This window comes from Bacillus rossius, chromosome 13 (genome assembly GCF_032445375.1).
Source record: "Bacillus rossius redtenbacheri isolate Brsri chromosome 13, Brsri_v3, whole genome shotgun sequence".
Classification (NCBI taxonomy): Eukaryota; Metazoa; Arthropoda; class Insecta; order Phasmatodea; family Bacillidae; genus Bacillus; species Bacillus rossius.
The window spans coordinates 45,589,457-45,608,311 of NC_086340.1; the positions used below are offsets into that span (position 1 = coordinate 45,589,457).

Sequence of the window (18,855 nt, forward strand, 5' to 3'; positions counted from 1 at the left end):
CAGAGATTTTATGGTGTTTAGCAAGTGTTATGTTTCATTTGTCATTTAGGAGTGCTGCTGGTTTGGCATCTTTGCTACCCATCATGTTTGCTGACAGTACCATAGCTAGTAAATTGCAGATACAGAGAACAAAGTTAGCTTACACAGTAGTACATGGAATTGCTCCTTATTTCACTGAAAAACCAAAAAATAAGTTAAATAGTTGTCCTCATGTTGTTTTGGCATTTGATGAAAGCTTTAATAAAATCTCCCAACGTCAGCAAATGGACATTCATGTCAAATTTTGGGACGATGATAACAATGAGGTAACTAGTAGATACTTCACTTCTGCTTTCCTTAATAAGGCCTGTGCCAGTGACCTTCTGGGAGCTATTCAAGAATTAGTCCCTCCTCAGCTTCTTGAGAAAACCATTCAAATTTCTATGGATGGGCCAAATGTAAATCTTAAAGTAGTTAAAGACCTTGAATATGTTTTACATGAAGGGAATGTTGATGTTCCTTACTTTCTTCAATTAGGAACATGTGGTCTGCACACTGTGCATAATGCTTTTAAGACAGGTGTTACATCTACAGGCTGGAAGTTGGTTCAGTTTTTAAGGGCATTGTACAATTTGTTCAAAAATTCACCTTCTAGGAGAGGAGATTTTATAAGTTACACAAACTCATCCAGATTCCCCCACAAGTTCTGTTCAGTTAGATGGGTGGAAAATGCTAAAGTGGCATCCAGGGCTCAGGCTATGCTACCTGACTTACTTTTGTACACTAGCAATGTTACCAAACAAAAGAAAGTTCCAGATTGTGAAAGCTACAGAATTGTTTCTGAATTTTTAAATGACAAACTTCTTGGGCCTAAATTAGCTTTTTTTAGTGCCATGGCAGCAGAAGTGGAGCCTTTCCTTAAGGAATTTCAGAATGAAGCTCCAATGGCTCCTTTTCTGTATAGTGCTCTTCATTTGATGGTCAAATCTGTAATGGAAAGGTTTGTGAAAGGAGATATAATTGAGAACAAAGATATCACGAAGATAGATCTAACACTCAGTGACAATCTTATATTTGCAAAGAATGTTGACTTGGGATTTTCCACAAAAGATGCATTAAAGAACTCTAAATTACATGTGAAAGAAGTAGATATTCTTCATTTCAAACATGATTGTGTCAAATTCTACAAATCATTTGTACAAAAGATTCTTTCTAAGTCGCCTCTCTCATTTAGGTTATCAAAGAATGTATCCTGCTTGGATCCAGCAGTAATTTGTGCTAGTCCCACATTAGCTCAACACAGGATGCAAAAACTTTTAGAAGCACTTGTTGAGAAGAGGTGGATGGCTGGTTTGTTAGCAGACAAAATAAAAAGTGAATTTAGGGAGCTATGCAAGTTACCATATCTGCTGGAATCTGTAAAATCGTACAGAAGAAATGAAGTAAGGTTGGATAAATTTTGGATGCAAGTGGTTGATGTTGATAAGCTTTCACCAAATCTTACATTGTTGGTTAAAATGATGCTGATTATGTCCCATGGAAATGCATCGGTGGAAAGGGGCTTTTCAGTAAATGCAGAATGCCTTGTTGAAAATCAACATGAAGAGAGCCTGATAGCATTAAGACAGGTGTATGATTCTGTATCAATTTTAGGGGGCATAGGAAAAGTTCTAATTGATAAAAGTCTTATCCATTCGTGCCGGAATGCTCATGCGAAATATGTGGAACTCTCAGAAATCAAGCGAAAACAAAAGCATGAAGAGTCAGTTGCTATCCAAGAAAAGAAAATGAAAGCCTTAGAAATTAAGGAATTGGAAGCCAAGAAGGCTAAACTGCTAGCAGATGCAGCAAAAGCAGCTGCATTAATTGAAGATGAGATTTCAATGAAAAGAAAGTAACAAGTAAGTTGTCCATTTCCTGTTATCTTCTAAGTGTATATACCTAATTGTAATGATTCCTATGTAGTTCAATAATTTTACGGCGTTAAAAATATTTTACAGCCATTGTTTGTTGTGATTTATAATTTTCAAGTTTGTTGCCATGCAATTTCAGTGAGTTGAGAAAACCTGGAAAAAACCAGGAATTTCAAAATGTCAAATGGGTGGCCACCCTGGTATAAAGCGAGCCAGTTTCTTACTAATGAAAAATTATGAGATTATCCAGCAAGTGGATAAGAAGACAATTTCCAAGACGAAGATAGCACAGCAATATGGCATTCCGAAGTCTACTCTCTTCACGATTCTTTAAAAGAGAGAAGAAATTATACATGCAGTAAAGAAGGAAGGCAGCAATTTGCAATTGAAAATTTTGAGGGGCGCGAAGTGTTAGGTGCTTCAAGTGTGCGTGAGATAAGATAAAGAAGGTGAAGAGGGCAAGACCTGCCAGCCAATATATTTGTGGGAGGGGGAAACAGAGATAAAAGAGAGCGAGCCCTGCAGTAAGCGGAAGTGGTCAAGGTCGACATTTACCGTCACACTCTCGCTAGCTAATGATGCTGCTGGTTGCCAGCTTCACACACACGCACAAACACACGCTCATACACGCGAGCGCCGCTGCCAGACAGTGGCGACTGGCGAGTAGATGCGTGAGCAGCCAGCAGTTCCGCTCTCCTTCCCCTCACTTACCTGTACACGTGTTTTTTTTCTTTTTTTTTTTACGCTGTGAAGGGATGTGGAAAAGATAATTGCTTGAGCTGTCAAAATAAACATTGCTGACGGCAAGGGCAGGAGCGCATCCTGTTGGTGTGTCGCTGTGATTATCTACTCCAAAAACATGTCACAGCATTTCAGGATAGCATTGTTCTTATATCTTTCGTTTATAGCCGAATGTTTTCTACCTGATCCACACAAGTTCCTTCGCCACGTTTTGAACGAAAATAACAACCAGCCGGCAGTCACTCGCGTGACGTGAATTCTCTTAGCGTTAGTATTGTTACGATTGCGCTTGGCTGCAGTGCTTGGCGTCGCCGCGCTCGTTCGGCCTGTCTGCGCCCCCTTCCACCCGCATCCTCTCCCTGGTATCTCGTGTCATACTATCTCGCGACATCCTGACCTTCGCAGCGCGCACCTGCCTCAGATCGATTTACTTAAAAGAGGCCGCACTGCGGCATAAAAGGACTCAGACATGTTTATCGTCGCGTTTTGTGGGAACCCGGTGCTTGTTGCGTTTATCGGCGTTCTTTGAGCAGCCGCCGCGTCCTTCGACAGGACTCACGACGCATTTCTGGGCATTTCGACGGCGAAGGTCGCGCAATATCTTGGAGACATTCCTGATTTTTCTGGACGGGAACCCAATGCTATATAAGGCGGTAGGGCCGGCCTTCGAGTCAGAGTGAGAGTCTGAGTGAGTGGAGTCGGGAGTTCTCCCGCGGCGGAGTTTCCAGGCGATAGTGCTGCGGGTACGGCAGAGTGGCGAAGTCCTTGGACGAAGGTTCCACGGCAGGGAGTGAGTGAGTTCAGTGGAGTCGGGAGGATCCGGGCGATAGAGTCGCGGGCGCGGCAGAGTCCCGAGCGAAGTTGCGAGCAAGTCGTCGTGTGGGATCTCGGCGAAGGGGAAGTGCGTCGGTGGCGGCGAAGTGTGGTGACGGAGTCCCGCGGCGGAGACCCACGAGGGGCGCTGCGGCGAGAGTTGCGCTAGAGGTGCGGCCCAGCGAGGTGTGTGGAACGAGTGACTGGGGAATAGACATTTCTTTAAGTGTAATTAATTATCTGCCAATCTAGAAGATTATTTGTAAGTGATAAGTAGTGGTAATAAGAGTGATAAAAATCTTTAATTGGGCTATCCTTTACGAACACGCAGTATATCGTAACAGTATTTATCGGAACCCATTGTTCGGGGTATGCGAGTCTGAGGTGTAATATGAATTTAAAAAGTTGTCTTTTTTACACCATAGACTATTTGAATATGAAATCTATGCGAACAACTGCAATTTTTTTATGTATTTGGATATATTTGAGGGGGGGAAGGGGGGGGGGGAATTGGCCCGAATTCTCTATTGCGACCATTCCGTTTATAAGTCCGTTTTTCCGGAAACCGTAAGGGGTCGCATCAGCGGAATTCTACTGTATTTCTGAAAAAGGTTTTTTTTAGAACCTGGCACTTTTATGTTACATTTATGTGATATTTAACTAAATTTAAGGATAGAACTAAGGAAGGTTTAGGAACAAATAAATATTTAAATAATTTTTGTGATTTTTTAAAATTATTTTTTAACTTGTTCCCAAATTTCTAGCTAATTAATTACGAAGTTTTAAGATGTTAGTCTTATTGGCTTATAGGAGGCTGGTATTTGAGGAACTTAAGCCTCTTTTAGGATTTACATCATATTTTAATTAATAAGATTTTTTTTTACGTAAAATTAATGTTTTGCTTCGCCAGTATATTAATTGCAGGTTTTTAAAAAATAATTTTTGAATTTTTCCCAAATTTCTAGTTAAATACTTACAAATTTTCAAGATGGCATTCCAATGTCAAGTGCCACAGTAATGCTAATTGATCACTACACTCTAGTGGGAAAAAATTAAACTAACATGACAGTAGTGTACTCTAGTAAACAAAAACAAAATGGCGGCCTCCAGCATACAAAAACAAGATGGCTTTCATGACATCATACTATCTGGCTATATATGTACCTTAGAATGAGAGGTGGGAGTTCAGTTTACCTGTGGCTTCTGCGGAGGAAGGATCGGCCAAAAAAATTTTTATGTTTGATCTCACTGGGTTCAAACTGGGGACTTCAAAATGTAAGTGCGTTTTTAAATAATAAATGGTTGAATTTTGATGAATTAATATTTTTTTATGAATTTAAAATTTTTTCCCTAATTTGTAGCATAAAATTTATGGATTTTAAAGATGGTGGCAGTAATGAAAATTGTAACAATTACATCATAACTCAAGATGGCGGGTTGGATGTAATAAACTTGTTTATTTGTATTCAGAATTTTTTAATATATTATTAATAATATACTTCATTACTCTCACCGGGAATCGAACCAAGGACCGAAATTGATTAACTAAACCCTTGAAAGGAAAGAAAATAAATATTTGGGCCCGGGAGGGGCTGTTGCCCCTTCTGCTTCCCTTTGAAACTGCTCTAGATTACAAACTTACGTAACAATACCACAATAACTATAGTCTCGACTATGAATGCTATTTTTAAACATCCAAATAAAAGTTTATGAACATCAAATATTATGAAGAATAGAGTAAAGTCCTGCTAATTCGGGGTAATTGGGCTGAGACCTGTTGAATCGGCCGAACAGCGTGTAGTAAAATACATCCCTCTAAGCAGTTATCATAGAACACAACCTATAACCCTTTAAAAAATGTGAAATCACATTACATGTTAATAATCGGGTTAAGATGTTAAAAACAATTTTTTTAATGCAAAATATTCATGGTTTTTTTAAATTTAAATACCTTTCACCTTAAATTTGTTTGATTTAGCCAAATTTTCAGTTAAGTGGGGTACCAATGTAAAATTTTTAATTTATGGTACTTTAAATAATGTGGTACCCTTCTGTTGCTGAAATACTGTAGTTTTAATAATTTCCATGTTTCTTATACAGTAAGTCCTCGGTTTACGTCGGGGTTACGTTCCTGAAAACCGCGACGTAAATAGAAACGACGCAAAATGAGCCATGTTTCATGCCACCGGCCGGCCACAGCCCAAGGTCGGCCGGAAGCGCTGGCATACAGACGTGATAACGGGCAATTTTATCAGCAAATGACAACCGAAGCGTGGGAAACAAGTCCAACTAGTACTTCTCAGCTTTATAGAATGGTTATTTAACCAGCTGCTTTATTACCTTTATTGATTGAAATATAAAAACAGATATATAGTACATACTGTACGTAAGAACAGGAAGCGTCCCTCATGATGTATGATAAGATAAGGCGGTGAACGTGTAGCTTACGCTACATAGCATAAATTAACTACCGAAGAAAACAAAGAATTATAAACGAATTATATACGGTGTTTTGGTTAAAATAAAGATTTACGGTCTGTGTAAACGACGTTATTGTGAATCGGCGACAACTTAAATTGAAACATGAGTACTCAAACATTAGCGACGTTAATCCGAAACGACGTAAATAGAGGACTTACTGTATTATTGAAAGAAAACTTGAGCTGACTTTTTTCGTCTCCATGTAAGGACTTCTATGTAAGGACTTTGTCTTATTTCTGTTTTAAATTTTGTCACATTAACACCCAAAAATTTTTTCTAAACATTACACAAGATATTAAAAATACATAACATAAAAACTTAAACAATAAGGTTTATACTTAATGATTCTCCCGAGACTGGCTAGTCAGATGTCAGCCTTACTAGGACTTGATTATCTACAGAAATCTCTGTTGCAATAATTTAAGTGACTTCGGTGGTTGGTTACTTGTATTCTCAGTGTCATATGACTGATGCTCCTGGCGAGCTGATACACATCCGTAACTTATGTAAACTACAGTAAGGAGTGTTGTAGACAGAAAGTGAATATTGAATAAAAATGTAAGAATTATTCAGTTTTAGGGGCTTTTCAGAAATGTCTGTGCCTATCCCCGTTTTCTTCACGACTGAAATAAAAGTAATCGCAGGATGCCTCGCAGCCAAGAAGATGAATCAATGATTACATTGATGAAGATAACCACATTGATAGTGAAATACATGCTATCTTCTTGCTTTGGACAGTATCAAAGCACAGGGAGTGACATGTACATGTGTTTGAAATAAAAATATTTTTACTGAAACAGTAGAACTTGTAAAGTTTCATTTTATACCTGGTGCCAATATAGGAAACCGCTAGAATGTTTTGGTATTGTGGCCTCCACCTATTCGTCAAACCAGAATTTGACCTGCAGGTGAGCAGCACCAAAAAAACTGAAATCATTGTCAATACACCATTCAACATCTACATGCAAGGTAAAACACAAAATAAAGCGAATTTCCTTTCGACTCGCGTTTTCTATAAAAATATAGAATTATTTTCACATATCTTCAGTTCAGGCTTTTATTCAAAAACCTAAAATTTATGTCATGTAAAAATATGAATTTAACTTATATTTATGGTTTTGCCAAAGTAAATAAAACCAGTCTATAGCTGATAATATACAAATGTGACTAAGGGCCTTCAGAGAAACATCACAAGAAAACAATTATAATAAGTTTGGGCTTTTAACATCGCATGTATATTTTTGATTCATATTAATAGTAATAAAAATAATAATAATTTGTATTTAGAAAGATGTCGAGGTGTACTTTAAATTTTTGTATTTATAACTTTCTCGTGTACTAAGGAACTTATTGAATGTTTTAGTTACAGTTTGTTGTTTAACTCTTTTTTTTTTTTTTTAAGCTTATCTTTAATTATTGTGCGTTTTGGTGTTACATGGTGTATTGACATAATTTTGAGTGTTATTTCAGCTTGATCACAATTCACAATATTAAGCTGTCCCAACCAATAAGGCAAAAATTTTTGAATCTGGTAACTGAATGTTCATTCCAAAAAAATAAAAATAAAAGTATCTCGGTAACTTTCAAGATATTTTAAAAAATTGTTGATTCAAAAAATATATTAAAAATTGAAATTTGTTTTTACAGTATTTAATAACTGTATGCATATTATTAATTGGTCTATAAACTTTTCACATCATGTACATTTCAGTTCTGAGACATCCTAGAACTTTACTTTAGTCTCATTCTCAACTTTTACAAAAGTTTTGGGTTGAGACCCAACAATAGAAAAATATGATAATGTAGAGAAAACTGTTTTCCTCAACGAAAGACACTGCTACATGCATTATATGAAATAGTAATGTGATCACATTTTAAAAGTACTTCAAACGTTAATCTTGCTACGTATTATACTAAGTAACTTTTGTTTTACAATGTTTGCTTTTTGTTTACAAGTTGTGGCAGTTGATTAGCTTGCTAAACGTTTCCTTCATCGTCATTATTTAATGTGTGATACACAGGTTGTGCTGACTGAACCCACAACCACCACAATCACCATACCATCACGTATACAGCACCCACCACCCCCATGATGACTACCACTTACACATCCACCACCAAAAACACCATGTCAACCACTACCTCCACATTCACCAACCATGAACACCACGACCAACACCACCATGATCAAAATCAACCCCATTAACCACCAACAACTTTATGACCACAATCACCACCACCAGGTACCAACAACATAACCACGACTACCACAACCATGACCATCACCAACAACATGACCACCACAACCACAACCTCCTCCTACACCACCACCACGACAACCACCTAACTAACACCATGACCACAACCAGAGACCAGTACTACCATGACCATCACCTTTACAACCACCAACACCATGTCCACTAAGTACACCACCACCATGACCAACATGGTACATCACTACCATGACCACAATGATAACCACCAACACCATTATCTCGAACACCACCATGACCCTCATGACACCACCACCACAAGCACCGATACAACCACCACCATCACGACCAATACTACCACATACACCATAACCACAACTACCACCATCACCACCTTAACCACCACCACCATGAAAACCACCTACACTAACACCATGACCACAACCACAGTGACCAGCACCATCACGACCACAAACAGAACATCCACCAAATACACCACCACCAAGACCAACACCACGACCACAATGACAACCAACACTACAAACACCACTATTACCTCGACCACCATGACAACCACCACTACAACACCACGACCCTCACAATAACACCATTACCACCCATGACCAATACTACCACCATCATGACCACTACCTCCACGATCACCACCACCATGACCACCCGCACCACTATAAGCACTGATACAACCACCACCATCACGACCAATACTACCACCACCATGACCGCCAATACAACCCCATCCACCATGACCACAACTACCACCACCACCATGATGACCACCTACACTAACACCATGACCACAATCACAGTGACCAGCACCACCATGACCACCACATACTAACATCCCCACCACAACCAACACCACCATGAACAACACGACCACCACAAAGACTTCAATTATTTTCCACTACAGACAGATATATGGTGCATGCAACTCTCATTCAAGGGCGACCCATACGCATGAGTGACTCTACGGTATGTCTGGACTCAACAGTTTTACTACTGAATTTGGCTTGGCTCAGCTAACTCAAAAATTTGCAGAATCATTCCTCTGTAGTGAACATAGAAAACTTGCTTTTGTATGCTTGACCTACTGTTAAAGTATGTCTAAGAGCTTTTAAAGAACTCTGATTATTAAAGCATATTCAAGAATTCTGAATGCTATTTTACACTGCCTTTAATTACATGAAATAATATTTGTATTATAAAAACACAGGTATATTATTCTGCTTTAACACACATCATCCTTGAAACATTGCCAATAAAATGTTTTTCTTAAAAATTTCAAATGCTCAAAAATATTTCAATCTTGGTCTTCACACAACATGAGTGCACATCAGGGCAAGAATGCCAGCAATGAAAGTCCAGTTCTGATGTATTTGGATATGTTCCGGTAGTTTGGATTGTAGAAGGGGGCCACAATTTTTTTGTCTAAAACTGAAATGTTAAGTGTGGTTTATTTACGAAATACTTTACCCTTCTTCAAAGACTGAACGTTAATGCAGAATTAATTTAGGAAGACTATGATTAATCCTGCATCTATTCTTATGAATTAAAGTCTTGGCAATGGTTAAAATGCTTGATGAAAATACTATTTTTTCCAATCAATCCCTCAATGATACACTGTATTTGCAAAAATAAAATGCAGAGTGGCACAAAAAATCTTAATTCACCATTGGTAATATATATTCATTTTAATAATCAAAATTGCATCTTTAATTAAAATAAAAAATACATTATCCTCCAGTTTGTATCAAACGTAAACACAGTCTCTGAATGCTAGATGAATGTACAGATAGTTACACACCGGTTTTTGGACACTTACTTACATTTGGACGAGTCCCCATCTGTTCAAATTATTTACACTGTTTCTTGTCCCTTTTAGTACACTACAAGTCACTTTGTTGTAATTCACAGTGTTGTGTAGTTTGCTTTGCAGTACACTGAAACAAAAATAAAGTACAGTATAACCCTGTTATAACGAATCTGAAGGGAGTAGTTTATATGTTCACTATAGAGGGGAAACTTTATATCTGGGAAAACTTTTATATTGGCAATACATTCTCAAAAGAAAAATCTTAACTACACATAGGCCTAAGACAAGAAAAGAACGAATAAAAATACTCAAAGCAACAGTTTTATGAGCAAATGCAGATATTTTTTTTAATGAACTACACTTTCTATTACCTAATGGTTCTTGGAAATCGGCATATTATCCTTTTTTCGGGCATTTAATACTCTGTGACATTATCGCAGCTTGAGAAAGAAGATTGTTCAGCTTGTTTAATATTGTACTTAATGTGGATGTTGCAATTCCCAGTTCCTTTGCTATTAACACGTGCGGGACAGTGGGGTTGGAGTCTCCCTTTTCAATAATGTCCAGTTTATCTCGCACAGATAATGCCTTACGTTTTTTTACCGCGTTTTTCACCTTTTTTTATGTACGTATTTCTTATTGAAGCACATTTGCAGCTTAATAACACGTAATTCTTTTTACCGTCAAAAGTAAATAAACGAAAAATAACGAGTGTGGTGCATCAAAGATTACTACGTATCATTTAGTATCGCAGTTGCTAAAGCTGGAATGAAATTTTCTCACTTTCTATGGAAACATTTTGTCCACAGAGTTCTATCTAGTGGTAGTCTTACGAACCTTATCCGATCAAAATGTCCGAAACGTGAACGATAAAAATGAGACGTAAAAATATTGAATTTTCTGCTATAATGTACATACGTATTTGTGTGGCGGTAATTTATTTATAATTTTGATAACATAATAAATGTACACGCGTTCGCCCATTCTTTAACTATGCAGGGAAAACTATTTTTTATTTTCACCAAACTGATCACCATTTTTGGCTACACGTAGCCTACCGAGGCCACTCGATTACGACTTGTTTATAATATGAACAGTGGACAATCGAGTAGCGTATTGCGGAGAAAAACTTTAATGTGATCCAGAATAGACGTTTTGTGAAAAAACTTGTAATTATGTGAAAATATTTGAGATAAATGTGCATTATGTCGGCAAAATTTGTTCGTGGTACACGGGAAATGTATCAACATTGACAAAAGTTGTGCGCTATATCCAATAAATTAATACATAACCTCAAATCATTTTGCTGGGACTGAGACGGAAATTCACAATAAACGGGAATTCATTATAGGCGGGTTCACTATAAATGGGTTCTACTGTATATATGATGGGTTCAAATATGTTGAGAAACTGGTGTAAAATATAAAATTCTAGGAGCTAAGATTTAGTGACATGTCAGTTATACCTCCCCCCCCCCCCCCCTCTCCCTACCAGTTTTTGGTTTGGTACAGGTTCTTTGAAATAGGTTCTTTGTTCATCACCACACAAATTTCCACCACACCAAAGATACAGTATGTCCTGATAGATGGTGTAACATTCATTAATATATTAATTTTTATCTGTTATTATATTACATAATTATGATGTACAGTTAAGCTTGTGATTGTATCTATATTCTATAGATACCACACCTACATACTACACTCTAACATTTCAATTAAAGCCGAAATAATTTTCTTATGGAGGAAGTTATGTCTCTTGACAGTTACGTCTAGCCGGAAGTCTACTGTATTTTTACTGGTAAAAGTTTGGCTATGAAGATTTCTGTGCTAGTGAGATAATATTTCCAGTTCTCCATACCGATAAAAGTTGCAAAGAACTGGCAGAACTGGACCAGACATCTCACTAATTGCTACTGAGTATAATTTAAATTATGAAGAGTAAATGGGTCTACAAAATACCTACCGAAGTACTGGTATTTGCACAGAAGACATAAGAGTTTCATTTTCCACATTATTTTGTTCCATAGACATTTTGTAATTTGTAATTGTTAAATAAATAATATCACAAATCAACATTTAAAGATTATTTATACACTAAAACCATAATTAATAAAAGCCTACACCCAAAATTTAAAAAAAAAGTTACAGGTGAATCTACTTATTTAAAAGTGAAGTGCAAGGCTTATTCTAAACATTGAAAATATTTGTTATTGTCTAAGGTTAGGTAGGAGTATCAAAGGATAGCTTTCGTATAAAAAATACCAAATAATTGTAACAATATTTGTAACCCCTAGATACTTTTATTTTATAAGTACAAATTAAACTATTTAAAACTTACCTATAAATTCTGAAACTGTATCGTTCTCACCGTCGCCTCTCATTGTGCCGGTGATCTCGTCGTTCTCCACCATTGGCAAGAACAACTGCACAAACTCTGAAGTGTACGGGGGAGAAATAGCTTCCAGTACCTAAAAAAACAAATACTTCTGTTAGTCAATAAGCATCTTTATTTAAGAAATGTAGGATAACCAAACACCTTCTCAATCAGCACAAATGCTAAGCATATTCCAAAGTTGATAAATGGAAAATGGTACAAACAATTCCTACAAAACGAAAGAGAGGAATATATCAGCTCGAATATAAGATGGCCTAAAAAATAAAACAACCCCCAGTTTACCAAATAAATAAATTTCAAAAACTAAAATAAAAAAGTTGGGTCATGAATATAAAACTAATCTGGCATTTAGTTGCAGGAAAACACCCACAATTTCAAATTCCGTTGGCCTAATTTACGAAATAAATGTGAACAACCTTTTTTTTTTCAATTCCTCTCATTCACGCTGTCTCTAACTACATTAAGTGAAACACTTTTATTTTACACCTTTCAAGAAAACACAAAAATAAAAAAAATGCAGGAAAAGAGTACTGGAGACAGAGGACATTTCTGACAACTAAATGAAACGAAATTAAGTTTTAGCATAATCCCAGGTGTTAGTTAAAACAAAAACAGTTATAGTGAAATCTGCTGAAATCTATACTAATATTATAAAGCTGAAGAGTTTGTTTGTTTGCACGTGCTAATCTCAGGAACCACTGGTCCGATTTGAAAAATTCTTTCAGTGTTGGATAGTACATTTATCGAGGAAGGCTATAGCTATATTATATTATCAATAAAATTAGGGATCCTTACTATAAGTCCAATTTAGAATCAAATGCATTGGAGGGGGTTAGATACAACATGCAGTACACGTACGAAGTGTGTGTTGACAATGCAGCAGGCGCTAGAAGTTTATAATTGCCTATTAATATTGTTGCCACGCACTAGATGCCTTATCATTCTTAATTTTCCCATACAAATAAAAAACACCCGTGTGATATTAACAACGAAGCAATCAGTACCCTCATATAGAATACATAGATATAGTGTGAGGCATATATGTAGATATAAAGAGATAAATACAGATATAGAGATTCATAGATATATAGGACTATAGATGTAGATAGAGATAAATATATATTTAGAGACATGGATAGATTATTTGTATATGTGTAACTACTTCAAACATATTACAAAACAAAACTGAATGTGGCATTGCAATGCATGCCGAGCATTAGCTAGATAATGGAATCTTTGCAATATTAGTAATCCCTTATTTTCAGTTTTTTTTTTCTATATTGCTTTATAGAGTCTACTAGATTACATACAGACCAGGTAAATAACGATACACTGGCAGAACGTCTGTCGGGATCTGAAAGTGATATAAATTATTTTGCACACTTGACATTCAAATTAAGAAGACAATTACTAACTACATCTGATCTCTAAACAGTTCCCCTTCACCCTGTGTTCAGCCCGGGCAACGCTGGGTACTGCAGCTAGTAAAACATAGAGTGACCTAATCTGGGAACACGAGAAGCTGACCTCGGTGACGAAGTAGCGAATGAGGGAGACGTCCGTGTCCCCGCGTTGCCAGCACTGCTTGATGTACTTGACGACGGGGACCACGCAGCCTCTGCTCAGCAGGTTCACCATGCGGTCCAGCAGCATCTTCCTCATCTCCAGCTGCAGCATCACAGGAGCGCGTCTCGCACAAGCACTAGCCAGCACCGGACCACACTACGCACAGTGCTACTCAGTACTCAGGGCGGCCACGCAAAATCTCGAAACGATATTCCCCGACTTGTCCAGGTTTTCCCTGACCCGATTATAATTTCCCCCAACTCTTATTTAAAAAAATTAATCGGCATTCTTTTTTTCAAACTGAGAGTATTGGAAAGATAAAGTAAACGGAGTTTGAACTTAATTTTATTCAAGGTAGAACAGTAAAAAAATGTGATACAATGTATCTCTAGTTGTTGACCCATTTTAAAAAAAACTCATTGACAATATCACTATGAGATTGAGATTACATATGTGCTCAACCCAATTTAATTGTAGCAGACGAGTTATCCCAATAAGCCACGGTAATACTAAAGAAGAGTAACTTTTTCGTCAAAATGTCCTCCCTCCCCTCCTGAAATTTTTTACAATCATCATCTAAGAGTGCATTTTGATAATTCAAGTAGGTAAGGTGATTGTGTCATACTAGCTGTCAATATATACCTTGGCATTAGTGGTGGGAGGTCAGTCTGCCGGCAGCTTCCGTGGAGGAAAGACCTAACGTAATTTTTTTAATTTTGCTCTTGCTGGGTTCAAACCGAGGACTCCGAGCTGCACAGCGTAAGTGGATGTTTTTATAAAAAAAAATTTTTAGTAATTTTTTTATTAAATTTGATAAATTATTTTTTTAATGAATTTTAAAATTATTCCCTATTTTCTAACATAAAAATTACTGATTTCCAAAATGGCGGCTGTAACGTAAATTGCAACGGTGACGTTATAATTCAAAATGGCGGAAAACAAAATGGGGATCCAAGATGGCCGTCAAGGTCAAAGGTCTAGCTCAAGGTCATCCAAGATGGCCGCTGTGACGTCACAATCCACCTCACCCAGAACTCAGGTGCCAGAGGGACTATTATATTCTACTACAATACATTAAAAATGGTGTAAAATTGTGAGAATGGTTGGTTATGTTGACTTAGCTACATTTTATATTTGTATGTAATTCCTAACTACATTGACCATTCTCACAATATCATAGATTGTAATAAGTAACAGTAACTTAACCTCACCACTTTTTACAATGGTAAAATTATTGGTAAACTACTTCAAGTATGACAAGACTACTCTTGGAGAATACTTTTAACACATGTCAGGAAGTAAGTGATGAGAAAAAAAAGTTATTGGAGTTTTTAATTAATTAAAAAAAAAAAATAGTGGCTCACCATTTGAATTACCTAAGCAGCACCCTCCAATAAACCTTGTTCCAAACTACATATTAAAAAAAAAAAAAAAAAAAACCTGGGAACCACATTAACTTTCTATAATTTTTTTATTTCAGACTTGCTTAGTTATGCCAAATCATAAATTGCCTTAAAGGTTTTCTGTAAAAAATGTAGCATTCTGTGTGTACCTTTGTTGACGTCTACCAATTATTTTTTCATAACTGTATTCTGTCCATAAGAATAAATAAGTTTCAATACTTCCATTAAAATTATTAAAGTAAATTTTAAATACATATCCCTACAAATATCTGACAGCAAAAGTTTAATTTATGAATTAAATGTGAATGATAACATGTTTACCGCGCTGCACGGAAAAAATGGCCGCAGTTGTTTTTGTTTACTGCATTGAAGTGCCATTAAGAATAACATTCAACAATGAATCACCAATATATTACATTATATATTATAAATAAAATAAATAGGAAACTGCTGAAGAAACACAACCAATTTTCTCCTTTCAATAAAAGGTAAAAGTTCTGTATCACGTATCAATGTTAATCTCTTGATCCCCACACAAATCGACAAGAGGGGGCGAAATTTTCTACAGGAGGCGGAAAATTAAGGAGGTATGTACATACGGCTATCTTTTTTTATTTCTTTTCATAATAAATTTGATAATTAATTAGTTTTGTGTAAAACTGTTTCATTTAATGTAATAAATGATAAAGTAATCATTGTAAGCACTAAAAGTCAACAACCACCTCATCTCAACAGAACAAATACTAATATTAATTACGTCTCTCTACGTCGTCACATACGTAATTCACCATACTGGCAACTCTCACTTCCAACAACAGAGCGCAAGTCTGCACCACATGTTGGGAAGGCCGACTTGCTCCAATTCGCAATCTCCGAAAATCCCTGCCGAAAATCATTGATGTTCTCAAGTGCATCAAGTCAGAAAGTAGAGATGGCAGTGAGAAATGTGACTGTGATGGTCTTTTGAGTCATATATCAAAATTTGATTTCATTGTGATGCTTGTTATATGGGAAAACATCCTAACGTTGCTGAATATAACAAGCAAATACTTGCAAAAGGCAGATTGTGATATTTTGACTGCAGCTGATCTTCTCCAGTCTTCGACCAAGAATATACAGAATATGAGAGCAAATGAGTTCAGCAGTTTCATGGCTAAAATCATACAACTTGCAAGTAAATTGGGAGTATCCATGCAACTCTCCGAAAAACGACAAAGAAGAAAGGTATCATTTTCGGATGAGTTAACTAAATATGAGCCAATTACAGACAAGAATAAAGCTTTCGAAGTTAATATCTACAACAGAATGTTGGACAGGATCATTGCAAGCCTTTCCGAAAGATTTGAAGGCCTTAGAGACGTAGCAAACATGTTTTCATTCATGTATCCCTGCCGACTCATGAAACTAAGTAGCAATGATTTACAGAAATCCTGTGAACAGCTGACGAGACATTACGAGCGGGACTTGGACAGTGGCCTCTATTCCGAGCTTCTTTCTTTAAGAAACATCCTGGCTGACAAACTTCCACCAAAATCTAAACCCAAAGATGTAATTCAAATAATTGTAAACAATGACTTGCAGGAAGCTTTCACAGAATCCTTTACGGCATATAAATTGTTATTCACTATTCCAGTTTCAATAGCCTCATGCGAAAGAAGTTTCAGCAAGCTGAAACTCATCAAAAACTACTTGCGATCCACCATTGCCCAAGAACGGTTATCTGGACTGGCAATACTCTCAATAGAAAGTGACATTGCTCGCAACCTATCTTTTGATACAGTTATAGAGAAATTTGCCGCTATTAAGGCACGTCGCCTGCACTGAAAAAATTTCTCAGTTTATGTATACAGTTCTTCTGCAAAAAGAAATTTTTATTTATATCTTATTTTGTGGTATGATCCATAAAATATTTTCATTGTAAGATTTAAAAATAAGTACAGTGAAGAATGTTAAGTTGGATTTGTTTAAAATAAATTAATTTTCTTGAAGAATATTTTTATATGCTAAAAGTATACTATTTCTGCTTTTGGGACTATTAGCACTATTTAAAAAGGGTTAAACATTGTAAAATATATTTAAAACATACTTTTTCAATAGGAGAAATTGGAAAATTGTCAACACGTGTATGTTTAAAATTTACACCAAACAACATGGTCAAATTACTGAAGTATTGCTATTAAAAATAAAATTTTTTGTCTATTATTGATTTTTTTTCCTTCGATCGCCTAATAATGACGGGTTAGAGGAGAAGGGGGGGGGGGCGAAAATTTATAACCTCACCCCCCACTTTTAAGGCTGTGCAGGGCACTGCTCAGGATAAAATTCAAACTGTGTAGGATCATGCTATCAGGATCAAGGGATTAAGTTGGATACCTGATACAGAACTTTTACCAAATAAAATAAACATTGTGACGGAACTGTATTCAAACATTGTTACTGGCGTGAGAATTCCAACCTTTCTACTGCAATAGTCCAATTACAAAACTGCTGAAAAGGGCGTTCTTTTTTATGGGAGGAACTGACAATAAAAAAAAAAACTGAGCAGCGTGCTCAGGGGAAAAAAAAAAGACTAGAAAGGGAAACACAAGTATTAAAATAGTATTCTTCGGCCATAAAGGATGAAAATGAGAGAGACAAAGAACCAAAGAACCGGTGCTGTGTTTCTTACGTGGCAATTAGCTGATACACGGACCATTAAGACTTCACTTGTCTTCTACTGGAGGTGCCACCCATATTCCAGGGCAACCTTTATGAGAATTTTTGCCAAAAATTATAGATGTGACCCAAACTGTTAGCTCATACTGTTGACGAAAATTTTTTAAAATGCTACAATTGTTGCATATGCTATAGATTAAAAATATTAAGGATTAACGTACCAAAATTCAGAAATCAGTACTATTTAGCACTCATTTTCCACATTGCTTTTAGGTTTTAAAATACAGATTTTTCAAACCACTTTTATATTTTCACACAAAATGTTTGCATCACTTTTGCCTTATTTAACACTTGGTCAATTTTGCTTGCCACTTTTGGGGACCCTATTCATAATGAATCTCTTAAAACTTTCGGAGGTGACCCTAACGTAACACAGAGCAGAAAACAGAAAGTTTTTACGAACGTTCTAGAACTAGTAACAAAATTGAAACTTTACTCAAATATTTTACACACACTCAAGCTCCAAAATATAGTTAACAAGCTAACTCTGTAAAAAAAACTCTTAAGTCATTTCTATGTGCAAAGTCTTCAATCACAGCTTAACATGCATCAAATTTAAGTGATTCAGTCGTCTCTACAGAGAGTGTAGTATTAAAATATAATATATGAAATAAATTAAAGGAATTGGAAAAAATACCAAATACAGGGACAGTCATAAAACCAATCTTGTATCCTAAAGTAAAAAAAAAAAAAAAAGGGGGGGGGGGTGTGTGTGTGTGTTTTCTGTAAAGTCGGTTTAAGGACGATAATTTTACGTGATAACGTCATAAGAAAACATTGATGAAAAATTGCATACTTTT

The 18,855-nt window shown here is 36.3% G+C and overlaps 1 protein-coding gene across 1 annotated transcript in view; it reads right to left on the reverse strand.

Annotated features, from left to right (window-relative positions):
* Positions 1–9,833: 9,833 nt before the first annotated feature.
* Positions 9,834–18,855, reverse strand: part of LOC134538511 (negative elongation factor D) — a 49,737-nt gene continuing 40,715 nt past the window's right edge. The window contains exons 11-13 of the mRNA XM_063379895.1: positions 13,899–14,039; positions 12,315–12,444; positions 9,834–10,101 (exon numbers count right to left, since the gene is read on the reverse strand). Coding sequence (XP_063235965.1) covers positions 10,070–10,101; positions 12,315–12,444; positions 13,899–14,039 — 303 coding nt within the window. The 3' untranslated portion in view covers positions 9,834–10,069. The remainder of the gene's footprint in view (positions 10,102–12,314; positions 12,445–13,898; positions 14,040–18,855) is intronic.